The sequence below is a fragment of the Centruroides vittatus genome, unplaced genomic scaffold (genome assembly GCF_030686945.1).
Source record: "Centruroides vittatus isolate TY-2023 unplaced genomic scaffold, ASM3068694v2 contig_299, whole genome shotgun sequence".
NCBI lineage: Eukaryota > Metazoa > Arthropoda > Arachnida > Scorpiones > Buthidae > Centruroides > Centruroides vittatus.
This window is the reverse complement of record NW_027121909.1, coordinates 1,453,196-1,472,185: the sequence shown is the minus strand read 5'-3', so window position 1 is coordinate 1,472,185 and position 18,990 is coordinate 1,453,196. Positions and strand designations below refer to the sequence as shown.

General features: G+C 26.6%; 1 protein-coding gene across 2 annotated transcripts in view; it reads right to left on the bottom strand.

The window, feature by feature from the left end:
• LOC136972631 (DAZ-associated protein 2-like) overlaps window positions 1-18,990 on the bottom strand; it is a 78,143-nt gene that overhangs the window by 5,230 nt on the left and 53,923 nt on the right. The window contains exon 5 of one of the 2 annotated variants that reach the window (XM_067267228.1): window positions 6,684-6,762. The exons of the other annotated variant lie outside the window; for it this stretch is intronic. Within the exon in view, the coding sequence (XP_067123329.1) occupies window positions 6,733-6,762 (30 nt within the window). The 3' untranslated portion in view covers window positions 6,684-6,732. Of the gene's footprint in view, window positions 1-6,683; window positions 6,763-18,990 lie in introns of those variants that run through there. 2 annotated transcript variants of the gene reach the window in all.

Here is an 18,990-nt window from a genome sequence, read left to right as displayed (position 1 = left end):
CAGCAAGCAAGCTTTCGTAATAAACGACCGCATCTTTTAACCTCAACTTTGACTTTTCACTGTATAATGAATCTTGACTGATTTCATTTGCATCTTCTGATACTTTTGCGATTTCTCCATTAACAGACATTTTAAATTCACAATATTTTAAAAATTTTGATATTATTTCACGGTATAGAACGCTCCAATCCTGCGAAAGTCAAGAATGAACTGGCATGTTAGATCGAGTTTCTAGAGGAATAAGGGTGGGTAAACCTGTATATATTGTTCTGTAGCAGATAAGACCATTGTTCGATTAGTTCCGTTAGTCTTGAAAATTCCTGACTATCTGCCTATCTTTCAACGAATATTTTTAACCTCTCCACAGGTTATAATATCTTAAAATTTGTAATAACTTTTTAATGACAATAGTAATTAAAGGTTTGATTTACCTCCATTAAAAATGCATTTGAAATTATTCAGCTTTTTAAAAATAAAATATCTTTAATTCACATTTTAATTAGCTGTAACAGTCATTTCATAAATAAAATAAAATTATTTATGATTTAATTAATAATACTTTTAGGTCATTAACTTTATTTAAAAGTTGTTATAATTTTTAAAACAAAAAAACAAAAATTTGCCAAAGATAGGCGCGAACCCTAGCTCACCCGCGTGGCAAGAAGGTTCGCTACAGACTCAGCCATTTCGCCGTACTGCGAGAACGTAAAATCGATCAATATATGAGCTGCGCTTAAAACTTTAGAGCCCTTTTTTTCGGAATCTTCTGGCTAGTGCGCTTTAAAATTTTTTTAGGTGGACATCCTTGAGATATACTACAAACCTGCGAAGTCTCATCCCGAACTGCATTTCCGAGACCGTAAGGTCTCCTTGTAAGACAAATTCAACAGTATCATTCAGAAGGAATAAATATATTTTCACTTGTGAAACTTAGTAAATGCTGGCCACACAGTGTCGAGATGAACTATGGAATCTGGTAAGGATGAATTTTTGAAATTGGCCTGAAAGAGGCATATGGAAAGACAATTGCCTGATTTGTACTCACTGTGAAAGCAAGGAAGGCTTTGTAGAGGGTGCTCTCCTGTTCCAGTCGAAAAATACAAGTGGTCATCAGAACATGAATGGCATCTATTTAAAAAAATAGTTTCCAAGTTGCAAAAATTCCCACCATCAAGTTGATTATAATATACTGTGGTAGGAAGCATTATCTAAGGTCACAGGGGGAAAGAAAAAAAATCCCTACACCAGTAACATAAATTTAATGAAAACGTCGAATGTTTTCAGCCTTATCCAAAGGCTGCTTCAGATTTCTAACAAAACAAATTCCAAAATGGAATGCTTGGAACAAAGATATTTGAAAACTATTTTTTTTTTTAATTTCGAACACACAATGTAAACAAAAATTCATAGAGTAGATATTTATGATTTTTATTTTATCTACCGTATGAATTTTTGTATACATTGTGTTGTTCGAAATTTAAAAAAAAAAAAAAAAACAAAATAGTTTTCAAATATCTTTGTTCCAAGCATTCCATTTTGAAATTTGTTTTGTTAGAAATCTGAAGTAGGCCTTGAATAAGGCCAAAAACATTTGATGTTTTCATTAAATTTATGTTACTGGCATCTAAAGGTTATTGAATTTTTTGATTAGCTCCAGTAATTTAGGAAGAAGATAGTTTTAAAATCCCTATAAATGCATGGAAGAAAGATATCAGAAAATGGCTCACAGAGAAGGATAAATGTTGTTTCTATAGCTTATTTTTCTATCATAACTTTACAGGCAAATGGTAAAAGAAGTTATTTATTACAGAATATGCATTTTAGGTGTTACATCCCTCTTCAGTTCTTATTGAAATCTATCATACATTTGTAAATATAAACCGATGAGGAGTGTAATACTCAAAATGCATATTCTGTAACAAAATTTTTTTTTTATCATTTGCCTATAAAGTTTCTGAATGATAAGTTAAGTCTGTAATAAATGCAAATTTATGCTAAATCAAAACAAAGGACAAAATATTGGCACCAGAAAAACTGAAGCCTAAACTGATGCTTTTGGTACAAAGAATAGCACAGGTACTGTACACTACATTCACTATCAAACAGGTGACACAGCTGCTGCTGCTGGCCATGAAGTACTTCAGCTTCTGCCATACCATGCTGAACTAAACCCAATGGAATTGACTTAGTCAAAAGGATGTGTGACTTGGAATAATACTACAATTAAAATGTCATTGAATAATTTTTCACATAAGTGAAATTACTTTCAAAGTGTGGAAACCTTTTCTCCATCTTATCATTAAAAAAGAGATACAACTTTGAGAACTGGATGTTCACAAGAAAGTAATGATTCATCCTCTCTAATAAATTCATTTGGAGTCAGTCAGATTCTGGCAATGAAGTGTGTGGCATTTTGCTCATTGTCTGACAGTGAGTGAAGTATAACACTTTTAAAAGAACTTTTTCAAGGCCAACAATTTGTGGTGGAGTGAGTACTGTACAAACCATATGATTAAAACAACAAAATCTTCACAAATTCATTTAAAAACAACAAATAAACACTGAAAAGGTAACGACTTTGGATAATCAGTTATGTTTTTAATAAAATATGTCCCATGACCACCAACAAGCCAAAGACAAATTCAAACAATCCAATCTATAACTATAATAATTTTGAAAATTGTTGAAAATCGTATAATAGGAAGCACATATTTTACATCTGATTTCTCATCTTCTTCACTAATGTCTATTTTTTCATCAGTAGATTTTCTATTGATAGAAAAATTTGTTTCTTTGTCCATTTTCTTGATTCTTTCTCATTCCAAGTCGTGGGCAGATGACTTGGAACGAGAAAGAATCGAGAAAATGGACAAAGAAACAAATTTTTCTATCAATAGAAAATCTACTGATGAAAAAATAGACATTAGTGAAGAAGATGAGAAATCAGATGTAAAATATGTGCTTCCTGTTATACGATTTTCAAAATTATTATAGTTATAGATTAGATTGTTTGCATTTGTCTTTGGCTTGTTGGTGGTCATGAGACATATTTTATTAAAAACATAACCAGCTTTCATTTCACACAATCAGTGCTTGATTTAGCTTGGATAATCAGTTCTGCCAGGCTAGTCTGCTATACGAAAACAAAAATAGTTCAGCATGAATCATGATTTTGTGGTAGAGATACACATGCAAGTAAAGAAGTTTTGTTCTTTATCCTGCAGAGATCATCATCATTCATTGTCCTTGAGATTAAATATTTTGATTCTGATTAGTAAACCAGAAATTATTGACTCTTGAAACTGCTGCTTATCTATTTGTTGTCTGCTGGTCTTGAAACAAAGGGTCCACACATTTGAGATGCTTATTCCAAGAACAAGTTCAAAAAATACTTTTAGCATGAACTGCAGATGGTACACAATAGATGAAATTTAGAGTGTATAACAATTAACCTTCATGTACTATCCATGGACAAAATTACTATAACCTAATTTACCATAAATAATATCCTAGTATAACTCTGATACAAATTTTAAATGCACCAAATCTAACAAATAGTATATATGTTTCAGGAGGAAGACTTAAATTAAAAATTATTTAAGTTGCAAACAGGTTAAATTTTCTAATTATTAATTATTATTTTATATTAGTAATGTTAAATGATAATATGAATATTATATAATTAACAATTAAAGTTATAAGAATCTGATAAAAAGTTTTTGTTGTTAGCTATGTTCACATAGAAAACAAACTAACTAGTAAACTAATTTCAAAACAGGAAATCCCAAAAATGTAACTAAAATTATCAAATCAAGAACAATTAAAAACAATGCAAATGAAATACATATTATACACTTCTCTAATAAGAAAAAATAATGTAATTAGATACACAACAATTAGTCAGAATATTGATTTGATTTATTAAACAATACAGTTAGAAATTTAAATTTGATGTTATGTAACTGTCAAACTTTCTTCATAGTTATTACAAAATCATCAGAAAATTAAAAAAAAACTGTACAACCAGATTAATGATTCCAACAGTACAATTAATAATTCTACAAATGACCAAAAATATCAAAAAACTTAAGTGGACAGAACATTAATTACAGATGCATTTAAGTTTTTCTATTTACAGTAACCTCCTGATACTACTTTGAAAAAAAATTGCATTAAATTAAAATTTCTTCAAAAGAGAAAAATTATAATTAAGAAGTGTTTTCAGTATGCAGTGATCTTTGCAATACTGTGCATTATATTACTGTAGTCAGTAAGTTAAAGACTGTGCATTGATGTATACTGAATTTTTTCAGCTTATTTTCTGTAAATATAAATTCAGAAATATAATCTCAGCTCATTAAAACTGCTGGACAGAGCTAATTGTATTAAATTACAGTACTGTGCATTCATATTCTCTGAGAAAACACGGACAATCTCAACCTATTAGTCCAAGTTAGTAGGATGTTCACCATATACAAATAATATAAGAATTTATTTTGTATGTTTTCTACAAAGACATACATTATAATTGTTTTGTATAACAAAGTTTCTTCAAGCTATTGTAAAAATGTATAACAACAAATAAACATTAAAATTTTACAAAGAAATGCAGAATAGTATCAACTCAAAAATCATCATTTATTCTTTCATAAAACAATTTCATAGTAGTTGTATTTTTATGTTTTATGAAAAAAATACATGTTGACTTGAGTTGTAATGCTCGTCTTCCAAACAAATGATAAATCTTAATTGATCAGAAAAAACTAAATGGATTATAAGGACTAAGAATCAGTAGCCAAAGAGAAAAAAAAATACAAACACTAAAATGTAATTAAAAAAACATTATAGAATGATGTAGATTCATTATAGTTCTTCATACACAAAGACTAAGAAAATATGTATAATTTAAAAGATTTAAGATGTGAATCCTATATAAGTGTTTAAAAAAATGGAAAAGATTGTGCAAGTTTTTCAGTATTTGATTTTTTGCATATGATTCCAGATTTTTACTCAAGCACAAATAATTGATTTCTGTCCAATAGATACAGGTAACATTTTGGTAGCCTAAATTTTTTTGTTCTAAGGTCAACAACTAATAATGAGTACAACAGAAATTATAAAATATTAATGAATCTTTTATAATTAAACATCACCTTCAATTTAAATAAAATCTACTGTATATATAAAATATGTTTTAGTTATTTATCTTCTCTAGCTCAGGTAAATAGTGTGGATTTTCTAGGTTTATCATCTAGAACAGTAAGGATGAAAAAAGTTATTTTGCATCATCTAACTTTTGAATTGCATATTTTGATGGTGTTTCCCCAATAATTATGTCATAAGTATTTGATTTATCTGTTCAATGATTGATTTAAAATCTTTTCAATAATAATATCTTAATAATATAGCTTATGTGCTGTTTGTTTTTTCTGATATTCTATAAAAGATACAATGAATCTATTCAAAAATTCTTTATCAAAATTTAAAGCAAATTCAGATTGAAAACAGAAATATTTTACAAATTAAACATATTGTACCACTTAAGGTTAACAATCCAATGAAATGAGAACTTTCATAATTCTTTTTCAGATCCTTTAATTTGTAATTTTAATACTTTTGAACTTTACATTTTTAAAAGTAAAACTATTATAAACTTTAATTCAGATTTTCTCTAATCTAATTTAAATAATAAATTCAAGAATCCTATGTATTTTTATTACATGAAAATTTTCATTTAATAATAACAAACCTTATTTTTCAATTTATAAAGACTTATTTTTATTGATTTAAAAACTTGTCCTGGTTGTATTAATGTCTTATGCTCACATAGAAGACCTATTTTTATAATAAAATTTATTTATCAGCTGAACAAGATTAAATAAATAATTCTTTTCTTTCAATGTACAAAATACTTCTACAGGAAATCAAATTTACACAAAAAGGAATTTAAATACACTAAATGAAGAACTGCTCATTTAATAATCAATTAAAAAGCACAGAATTTTAAACTGGTTAAAATTAGTAATGTTTTAAACTCAAGAGAGACCCATAAAAGAAACAACATATAGTTTCCAATTTCAAAATTTTCAATTCATATTCAAAAGATCTGATTATGTTACACAACCTGAATCTCTCATTAAAACTATATATAGAGTGCTTAACAAGAAATTTATCTAGAATTTTAAAAAAAATCAATCTTGCATAAATTTTGATTCTTGGCATAAATCAAAACACTTCAGATGCTGTATAAAAAAAAAAAAACACCTAAGGAAACTCCATTTCATCAAAAAAATTTTGTGATGTATCAGATGAAGATTTATATTATATCCAATAAGAATAAACTTTGACAGAAAATAATTTATTAAAACAAAAAAGTTAGTCACAGATTGTTTATTTAGTTTGCAGTGAATATATTATGTTTGTGTAAACTAATTAAGATGACATAAGAATGAAGAGATTACAATCCTGTTGTCTTTAATATGCATATTTTAACTGAAAATTATTTAGATTATGTTCGGATTTTATTACGAGAACTTTCGTATAATTTTAAGTCAAACAAAATAATCACGATATATGTAAAATAATAGTTTGTCATACAATACTGCATGACAAATTGTGTTACTGTATGTTTAACCAAAATACATACAATAAAAGTAAAATAATGATTAACTTACCAGAAACCAGATGGCTTGAATATAAAATATTCAGTTAATTGGTGATACCAAACAATAATTATTGGAAAATGCCGGCATTTATAGCATGCTGTTAAAAAAAGGATAATAATTCAAAATCTGCAATGGACCAACAGCAAGGTGTTTAGCAGTTACATTAAAAACTTAAGTCTGACTTACAAGAAGATAAACTGACAAAACCTGAGTTTATCTCCCGAAGTTCACTTACTAAATGTGTGAAAGTAGCTCATTAATGCTTTTTGCTTATTGAAGAAAAAAATTCTTAATTTATTAAAAAATGCACTGAATCAAAATTACAAACAGGTATCTATAACTATTTCATCTATCGTATTTTAACAGACAATTTTCTGAACTTGTCTAGTGGAAAACCTCTTGAAACTTTAAAATGTGATAGTTCATAAATAAATTTTACTATCACATTTACTTATTAATTTTATTATTATTGATAACATAAAAAACAAATCAGAAAAACTGCAAAAATAAAAAAAAGACATTAACCTAAATATATATTTGTCAAATATTTTACTTCTCATACAAAAACATTTTAATCAAAACTGAATAGATTATGTTCCTATCTACTATTACTCCTCATAAATGACATGTTATATATATATATATAACAAGTTTTTAATTTGCAATTTTATTCTTAGATGGTAATTTTTCTGGAAAAAAAAAATTAAAAAAAAAACACCATTACAAAAATTTTACAAAAATTAATATAGTATCAAATAAAAATGATGGTAATCCATTCAAGGAGAAAATTCTTGTGATATTTCTAATTTTTTGAAAAATTTCTTAACATTGTTTTACTTAAAGTATTACAAATCACATTTTATTGAACTTTTATCTTTTTAAAAAATGAAAATGGTTACATACTCATTGGATTGTTACAAAAGAAAAAAGCTTTCAGATTCATCATTATTAAATTTGGGTATTTTTATGCATTTTTTTGTAGTCAATTACACATTTTGTAGTCAATTAAATATCTGTAGCCACTGATTTTCAAATATCTGTGGATACAAACATAATGCATCTGATATAAAATAACATTTAAAAAATTATTATTGTCAATCATCTTGAAGTGTAATACTAATTTAATTAAAGTAAATAAAAGTTAATAATTTAGTTTCAACAATGCAATTGTTATGTCATCATAAAGTAACAAAAAAACAAAGTTTAGCTTTTGAAACTTTGTTCAACTTAATTTTGGTTTTCTTGATATAAATATAATAATTGTGTTAAATATATTTCATGTTCATCATCATAATTATAATTATTTATGATAATCTATGATGATGATAAATAGTTAATTTTTTAACTAATGTTTTTTTAAAAATCAGAAGAGTAATTCAGTATTTGAACAGCATTAGCAATGCATTTGCCTGACATTTTTTATCAATGAATCATAAATAATTAAAATAAAATCAAGATAATAATCTAAATTGTTCTATAACTAATGACATCTATCTGTAATCAAATTTACAAGATTAAGTTTGATAAATGGGCTAAAAATTATCAATTTTTCTATTCAAACAAAACAGAATTAAAGGTTGTGAAAAAAGGACAAGATGAAGACTTATTTTTTCTTCCAAATTGAATATTTCATATAGAATTAATGGTTTTAACAAAATTTTAAGTTGGAATCAAATAAATCATATCAATAATATGGACATTTTACAGAAAAAAATTATAAGAAGAGAGTTAAATCACTTCTTAATTTCTCTTCTATATCCCTAAAACTTAGTAGTTACAATGTGGTCAAAACTAATAATTTTATATGTTAAGAATGTTATTAAAAAAACTGTTGTATATATAAGATATCCTCTAAGTGACCTTCCTAAGGTACACTATAATTATTCTTATAGAATTTATGAATATATATAAAGAAACAAGGTCCAAATTAAGCTAATAAACTGATAGAGTATATTAACTAAAATGAGAACTTGACTAATTAATTACAAGTCACACAATACTTAAGTTTTATCATAACTATTAATCCAGCCTTATCATTTAATTTATAAAAAAATTGTTAATTGATGATAATTCACATCATTAATTAAGAATTTTTTTTTTATAAATTTCTACTGAAACTTTGGAAAATGGCTAGATAAAGCAAGAGTTGTTAAACTTGACCTGTAATTTTTATTTTATTTTAATCTAAGGCAAAATTTTACAAAATTACAGTGTTTTCAGTTTGATAATTTTTAAAACAGGAAATTTTGTAATTATGTTATTTGTTTTATTTCTACATGATTAATGAATTGAAAAAATTCAGATGTTTAAAATCCAGCAAAACAATAAAATTGAAGAATAAACATTTTCAGCCACACCTGACCACTAAATGTAATCAAAAATGTTCATTATTCTTCAATTTTATTGATTTGTTGAATTAAAAGATTGTTGATTATTATATGTACTGACTGTAGGCAAACACTGTACAAAAAACTCATCAGATATAAAAGTCAATACAGAAAATTAAGCAAGCTATCACAATGAAGCTGAATAAGACCAAAAAATTGAAAGGAGAAACAAGTAATATCTCTCTGTTTTATTTTAACTTTGTCACAAATATCTAACAACAAAATAATATGTAGTGTTTACAGAAGAATTTGAGAGAGACTGAAGAATCATTAAGTAAAATCTAATAGAAAAACTGAGGCAAGATTTTGGTAAACAAGCAATTCTTAAAAATTAGTTTTTCTCCAATAATAAATACCTAACATTTCTTACTTTTATTGGTTTATATATAACCAATAAAAGTAAGAAATGTTAGGTATTTATTATTGATTCTCAAAGTGGGGGTCGTGAAAAATATTTGGGGGGGGGGTCACTGAAAAATTGATGCCAGATCAATTTTTTCAAATATTTTATAAATTTACTATGGATTCATGTTTAGAAATAATAGAAATAAAAAATATATAAAATAATTTTTACTTAAATAAATTGCACATATAAATAATAAAAATAATATAAATATTTAAATACGAGCCTAACCCTCTCCCTCCGGGATGTTTTTTGACACATACTTATTCTTCGGGGTCCTTTGAAATTTTTAAGTGCAAAAGAGGGGGTCGCAGTCCAAAAAGTTTGAGAAACACACACATATATATGTTACAGTAAAAACCCGTTTTTAGTTAAAACGCATAACTAGTTTTTACTAGATGTCATTGTTAAAACCCGTTTTGTCTAGTTAAAACTAGAATTTACTGCTGTACATGTTTTGATTTTAGATAAAACTAGTTTTAACCTTTAAGATTAGTTAAAACTAATTTTAGCTACATAAATATGTTTGGGAGAAATAAATAAAGTGATGATTGGGATTAAAACATTTGTATTATTTAATACGATATTTATTGAAAATATTGGTCACACATCTGTGTTATTAACATTAATTAACCCTTTGTCCCTGAAGGCACCGATCGATCGGTACCCTGGCTTTTTAAGCAAAACTTCGAGGGTACCGATTCATCGTTACTTTGGTAAATATCGGTTTTTGTAAAATTTATTAACAACAGATATAATCTCATTCGATATGAAGTGAATAAAGTATAATAATTCATTATATTAGTTGATTGAAATCAAAATTTTATATTGCTAACAAATGTTTGATATAATGTGCGATAATTTCACAACAAATAAACATGCATGCATACGTGTTATATCGAATTGTACAAAACAATATTCTGCGTCTTTCTGGCTCAGTGCCAGCAAACAACTATGTAACTAGACAATGTTAATTTTCACAAAATGTTACAAATTATCAAGTTTATGTGTCAGTTCTGATATATATTATTTTTTTTCTTATAAATTTTTCTAATAAAATGTATTGAAAAATATCATATTTAAAACTAAAGATATTAATAAATGTAAGTGATTTCTTTCATATAGATATAATGACAATTTGATTTTTGGTGAACTTTTAAAATAATATCGCCTGGCTGACCTATATTGCCTTAGGAGGGATCACAAAATAAACGTAAACAAGATGTCGGGGGAAGAGGGTTAAAGCGATACGAAATTCATCATACACTATAGGAACGTGTTAACTGAATGACCTTGGTCGAAACAGTTTTACTAACAAGTAAGCCATTTTGTTAAAACCCGTTTTAACTCATTCATTTTTGACTAGCAGTAAATTCTAGTTATAACAATGACATCCAGTAAAAATGCATTTTAACTAAAAACTGGTTTTTACTGTAACATATGTAAGAAAAAATGTAAATAAATGAACGACAAGACAAAATACAAACTTCTAGACTAATTACTGATACATGCAAACATCACAGTGATAGTGATATCAAAAGGCAAATACAACCAATTGTTTTTATACTATTTTTAAATATTTTGATTTTCACATGATCCAGGAAAAAACTGAATTCTGTTTTTACATGATTTGTTTTGATTCTAATATGTTTCAATAAATTTGCTGTTTAAAAATCTTCATTTGATTTTAATTCAAACTGACTTTTTTCCTTTAATTATTATGCCTTTGTGTCCTTTATAATAGCTGAAATTTATCTTTGTATACTAGTACTTATATCAATTAACAGGACTTATTATACTGGAATATTATGGATGCAGATACAAAGTCTTACTGATCAGAAATAATATTTTTTATTTAGTTAACCTGTACACACACACTTTAAGCTTGTGTTTCGGACTCGTTTGTCCCTCCTCAGCAGGCATCTAAATAGCACTTTCTACAAATTAACAATAAAAAAAGGTTTTTTGTTACAATTATGAATAAAAATTAAAAGTATACACATTATTTCCCCGACATTAAAATAATAAAATTCTTACGGTTTCTGTGTTTCCAAACTTCTTTAACGATACAAATATTCCTTTTATCCACTTCCAATTAAATCGAATACTATACCTATTTTTTTTTAATATATATTAATAATATATTTAAAATGTATATGAATAAAATAAGACAAAGAACAAGTGAAATAGAAATGCAAAAACAAGAGGAGGAAGAAATAATTAAAATGTTTATTTTAAATGACTACCCAAAATGTTTACTAAATAAATGGAAAGAAAGATTATGTCATAACAACCAATCAAAACTAATAGATAAAAGAGAAAAAATTTGTCAAATTACGGTATGTACCAAAATTATTTGAAAGAATTAAAAAAGTTGTAAAAAGTAGAATTAACTTAATACCTGAAAAAATAAACAACTAAAAAATATTTGTGTTATAGAAAAGAATAAAATTATGATATAACGGAGGAAAAAGGTGTTGTATATTCATTTAATTGCAATTGTAACCCAAAGAAAACATACATAGGTGAAACAAAGAGAAAATTGAAAATTAGATTAAATGAGCATATAAGAGCAATAAAAGGAAATTATGCAAATTCAGCAGTGGCTGAACATTGCAATAATGAAGGTTGTGAAATAGATTTAAACACTGTTAAAATAAGAAAGAAGAAAATAATTTTAAACGTCAATTGTATGAACATATAAATATAATAAGACAAACAGAAAGAATAAACAACAACACTGGAAGGGAAATCCACCAATCATGGAGAAGCATAATAGAAGGGGGAGGGAAGTAAAAGCATAAAAGGATTGTTTGGAAAATGAATAGTAAATATAGCTTAAAGTAGAAAAGAATATTCCGGAATGTAAGTAGTTAAAGTAAAAGTTATTGGATGTTATTTTGATAGTGATTAATTGTAATTGTAATGTTTAAAAAAAATAGGTATAGTATTCGATTTAATTGGAAGTGGATAAAAGGAATAATTGTATCGTTAAAGAAGTTTGGAATTACAGAAACTAAGAATTTTATTATTTTAATGTCGGGGAAATAATGTGTATACTTTTAATTTTTATTCATAATTGTAACAAAAAACCTTTTTTATTGTTAATTTGTAGAAAGTGCTATTTAGATGCCTGCTGAGGAGGGACAAACGAGTCTGAAACACAAGCTTAAAGTGTATGTGTACAGGTTAACTAAATAAAAAATATTATTTCTGATCAGTAAGACTTTGTATCTGCATCCATAATATTCCAGTATAATAAGTCCTGTTAATTGACTTTTTTCCTTTTCTACAAAACTGGTTTTTTGAAAAACATTCTAGGAATTTGCATTTAACATGCTCAAGTGAATTTTAAAATTTGATTGTTTTTTTCTAATGATTTATTTGTGACTTACTATTTTTTACAACTTAAATGTAGCGATAGTCTTTCATTCCAACTTTATCCTGTAACTGTAGTAATCAGAAAAACTTCAAGTTTGACAATTTGTATATATAACTGTAACTTCTAATTCTTCAATACAGAATAGGTTTTGTATGCCATCTTACATTTAATTGAAAAACGTCAAATAAAAATTGTTTGAGTAATATAAATTTATTAAATGTTGCTAATAAATAATAATCAGAGAATGGACAATTTTAACTTAACCAAAATTAAAATATTTTGTTTAACCAGAAATTGTTTATTGAAATATTTTGTTACTAACAAGATTATTTAATCATCTACAGCTGTGGTGCTCAATCTGTGGTCCGCAGAACACAGATGCTCCGTGAAGCCACTTCAAGTGTTATGCGAAAAATCAAATATACAATTAAAAATTGTTGCAAAAGAAATATCGATACAATGTAAAATAAGTTTTGTATGGGAATGTAATCAGCAAATGCCAATGTTGTCATCTACTAGACTGAGTGAACTTGATTTCAAAAAGTGCTTTAAACTTTATGTATTGTAAGTGTTCCGCAGTAAAAAAATGTCTACGTTTAGTGTTCCCTGACTTCAAAAAGATTGAGAACCACTGATCTACAGTAATGTTTTTGGCTATCTAAGCAGCAATCTTCAGGATACATCATACAGAACAGAAATATATAGATTTAAACACATCCTATTACATTAATTGGTTTATGATATTAATTTTACTAGTTTGGTCTGGAACAGATTTTCCATTTTTCCATATAAACTTTTTTACACTTTTTTTACATGATTTTTCAAGAATGTATTACTGTGTAAAAACAGAATTGGGTGACATCAGTTTCTTAAAATATTACAAAGCAAACAAATATATATACAACATTAGATAGCACAGAATGACATTTAATACTAAGTTTTTTGGTATATAAAAAAACTTTTTTAAAACTAATACAATACTAGAATTAACAAACTAATGTTGTACATATTAAAACATATTTTTTCGATTTCTTATATTTTTTTTAAGTCTCTAGATTATATGTAGAATTCCTTCTATATTTACAAGCAAAAAGCATTATGTTGTTACTTTTCACATATGAATAATCAAAATATAAATGATAACGTTATTTCGAATTAAAATTTAATCATCTGACTTATGAACTTTCCACTTCATTATAACAATAGTATCTTTTCTATAACCTTTACTGTTTAAATACAATATTGTTATAATGTGTAAAAAAATGTAATAATAAACACATAATTGAAGTTGCAGCATCTGTTAATCTACTGTAGACAATAAACAATTACTCATTATTTCATAACGCTTAATGTATATTAATTTCAGGATAAAAATTTAAAAGCTGTTTATTAGTATTTATAAAAATTAATTTCACAATATTTAAAACATTTGTACAGTGGAACCTCGCTTAACGAGCACCTCACACAACGAGTATTTCGCATTACAAGCAAAACAAATTGTAAAAATTTGCCTTGCTTAACAAGCAATGTTTCGCATAACGAGTGATGAGGAGAGAGGAAATCCCAAATTGTGCGCATGCGGCATGCTCCATCAGTCTGTGTTTAGCAGTCAATCTGCTAACATCTTAGTGTCGCTTGTGATCACACATTTTTTCAAACTTGCGTTCGCACATATTACAGTAGAGCATCGATTATCCGACTTAATTGGAGACTGGGGTTGGTCGGATAACCGAAAAGTATGAAAAAATACATTATTAGTATAGTGTATTAGGCCTGGTTTAAATACTAGCCTTCCTTTCATGGTCAAGCCAGTGCTGCCAGCTAAAACATGCAAAAATTTAACAAAAATAATATTAAAGTAGCCAAAACAACCAAAATTGTAGCGCCGCATTACTAGTGGACATTTGAATTTGTCGACTAGAACAATTAACCGACTTAACCGACTTATCGGTTAACCGATAAGTCGGTTAATCGGGGATCGGATAATCGATGCTCTACTGCAGTGATTCTCAAAGTGGGGGGTCGTAAAAAATTCATTCTAGATTAATTTTTTCAAATATTTTATAAATTTACTATTGATTCACGTTTAGAAATAATAGAAATAAAAACTATATAAAATAATTTTTACTTAAATAAATTGCACATATAAATAATAAAAAGAATATAAATATTTAATTTACAAAAAATATAATTAAAACATGCCAGGACAAAATTCATACTTTGCAATATTAAATTCACAGAAGCAATCACAAAACCTTTGTGTCTTCTTTTAACGTCTTTTTCACACTCGGAAAATAACTGTCTTTACAGTGGAGTCGACCTTCTTTTGTAGGCTATTCTTCCGCCTCAATATGTAAAACGTGGTTAAAAATATCCCCAAGGCTTTTGGCACAATCATTAAATTTAATTTACAAAACCGTGTTTTACATATTGAGGCAGAAGAGTAGCCTACAAAAGAAGGTCGACTCCGCCGTAAAGACAGTTATTTCCCGAGTGTGAAAAGGACGTTAAAAGAAGACACAAAGGTTTTGTGATTACAATATTAAATTCACAGAAGCAAAGTATAAATATTTAAATACGAGCCTAACCCCCTCCCTCCGGGATGTTTTTCAATACATACTCATTCTTCGGGGGTCCTTTGAAATTTTTAAGTGCAGAAGGGGGGTTGCGGTCCAAAAAGTTTGAGAAACACTGCTCTACTGTACTTATAAACATCAGCAACCATAGTCCATTACATAATAAACACGCCAAACGATATGCCAAATTTTTGTGTCATTAAATTTAATGACCAATTCCAAATTAAATTTTAGAAATGTCTGAATTAAAAATTAACTATTTATAATTATTAAATTTAATACAAGATGGAAACATAACTGCCTTCCTCTAGTCAAATTAATTGATTTCTAATATTTAATTACAGTCTTTACATAACCCAAGAATTTGGCATATCGTTTGGAGTGTTTATCAAACATATTAGCTGAGACATTTTTTTGTTTCTGCAAATCAAATTCTCATTCCAGGATCAAATTCTCATTCTGCACTAGAAGAAAAGATGATGATGATTCATGCTCCTTAACAATGCATATTGTACAATTATTTTTGAGTAACTGTTATACATAAATCATTTGAACATTTTTTTGGCATGGAACGCATTATTGTACTTTACATTAATTTCTATGGGAAAAATTGTTTTGCTTAACAAGTGTTTTGCATTACAAGTAAGACTCTGGAATGAATTATGCTTGTTAAGCAAGGTTCCACTGTATTAAATTATATGAAAATATTGTATGTCATTAATTTTTAATTACATAATTCCATGTTCCCCATATCTAGATTGATGCATTCAAATCTTTTCCCAATGATTGCTTCTAAATACATTTAGTTACATATACAGTATATGCAAATATATTTAGACATACAAATAATGTATGTAATGAAGTGAAAAACTTTTTCAATTGTATTTTCATATATATGTGCAAAATTATTCATTTTTCATCTTTTCCATATTTTTATATTAAACATTAACAGAAACACAAATTTGTAATGTTATATCCAAGAAAAACAGCCTGCAGTTACTACTGCTAAGTTTAAAACTAACTTCCTCTGGCAAACTAATTTTTTTTTTTAAATTGAAGTTTTATTAAATATAGAATAGTAATTCAGATTTAATCCAATTTATTTAAAAAGTTTAAATCACATATTTTAATTAAATCTAAATAGAATGTTTTACTCATCTCAAGAATGTATTTTTTACTTCCAGGAAAATTAATTTACTTGAAGAAGTTAATTTTACATATAATGAAAAATTTGCATTTGTTTTATACATGCATTTATATAAACTAATATTAATGGTTAGAAAAATGATAATTTAATAATCATATTTGATATATTACTGTTTATAAGATACTGAATTAAGAACAAATTATTTGTCTACAATAGATAAGCCATATTTGTAATAATTACTTGTAAATAACTATTTCACGTATGGAGGAAACAAAATTCCATATTTTCTGCATTATCAACATTTTTTAAACAATTATTTCCAATAAGAAGTGTTTGAAATCACCACAGTCATTTTTATTCAAGTCACCTTAGTATTTTTATTCATCATAATGCAAGAGGTTAAATATATCAACTGAGATAAATAAGATTAGCACTTAATTTACAAATCTTGTTTATATTTTAATAAAAATAAAATATTCTGAAAATAAAAAAAAATTAATGTACAATCCACAAACTTCAAATTTTAACAAAATATTTTAATTTTATTTTTTAATCGGTGTCAACCAATATAGGTTGTAAACAAACTTATAAAATGTTTAAAATGTTAAAACCTGAGTATACTTAAAAGTATACTCAGGTTTTAACATTTATAATTTCCACAAATGATAATTTCTTGGTGAATACATATATTAACATCCCAAAAGCCTGATATTAATCCAAACTCTTCCCATAATTAATTATAGCATAATAATAGCCCAATTAGAGCTATATTAATCCAAGTGAGAGCTTGGATTAATATAGGAAATATAAATGCTTCTCAGAATAAAACTGATTCAAAGCCTAATGGTATTACTAGTAATAGAGATTTAGAATATGTCTGATTGCATGAACAAGATTCAGGGAAAATTTGCAATAGAAAAAAATATAACCACAACACAACAATAAAAACAAAAAGTAATGTCACAGTTAAGCCTAGCAACATTACTTGGAAAGATTTTCCAAAATGAGATCTTGTGTTTTAAGAGTGAAGTTAAAACTTTGTTTAGTTTATTTCTAATGAATTCACTCAGTTGTTTACATCACTGCCTATAATTATGCACTACAGTAAGGAGGAATGGCTCTCAGTTATGGAACCATGTTTTTTGATTTTTACAAAAAACTGAAACAAAGCTTTAAAAAGAACTAAAAACAAATTCATTTTTTTAATAAACTCTTTCAAACACTAAAATGGTGAAATTTCAAGTCAGCTTGAATTAAAATGAAATACTCATTCAACACAAAAAAATTTTTGAATTAAACTGCATTTAGAAACAAAATTGTCTTGATTAAATATATAAATAGAAGTTTTATCATCATTAAATAAACATTATTTCCTTTTATTTTTCTTTATTTCTTCATAGATTTATTATAAAATAAAAAATAATGCTGAAATATATTTTAAATCATCAAAAATATGTTCATCATCATTTAAAGATGTGACAAGTTAATCAAAAACTAAGTTTATCTTCTTGAAAAATTGATGTATTTCTTAAATAAGTTTTCAATTTTTGTCAAATAAATTTTCTATTTTTTGGATCCCAAAAAGTCTTAATTAGCACCCCATACTAATAATAATTCATTTTGTCAGTAATGGCTTCAATTTTATTTCCATTAATCAAAATGTATTATATCGGGTTTATAAGTGTGTATGATGGTACATACTTAAATTAAAATGTTCTTTTAATTAAAAATTTTCATATTAATTTGTCAGTTTAGTATTGCACAGCAAATTACACAATAGCAAACCTTGAAATAGAAAATGACTTCAAAATAAGTGAGAATAGTAACTCCCAGCAAGGAAAAGTGACTAAACAGTGACAAATAAAATTAATTGGCCATGATATTATTTGTAAGGAGTTGAGTCCAAATGTTATTTTATGTTTATGGGTTTTGTTTCATTTGATGTTATAATTTAGTTTGAGAACATTTTATTTCGTTTAAAGAATAACTTATTTTCATTATTAACTAAAACTAATTACGAATAAAGTAATCATGATTTGTAATTTTGATGATGTAGCATAATTTAGAACTAATGCACACACAAAGTCTAAACATTTGTGTGCACTTCTTGCGTGTTTGCACAAGAAATTCATTTCTCACTTCTGCATAAATGGTGTTGTGACTGCCAATTCCAGTTCAAAAAGTTCATTTTCAAGTGTTTTTCCCTCTTCTTGCATTTGCATAAATACAGCCTAACAATGAAGACTCAAATAGATGCCAGTCTCTGGTGAAACTATAACTAAAAAGTTTCCAGTTTTGTTTTTCGTTTTCAAGTGCATCGTATCCAAGTCAGTTGAACAGAATTAACAAAAGGGGTTGTTAATTATTCTTTGCTATATTTGTTTATTGTTATCTGTTCTTTACTTGGTTTCTTTATTTTTTGTAGAACAT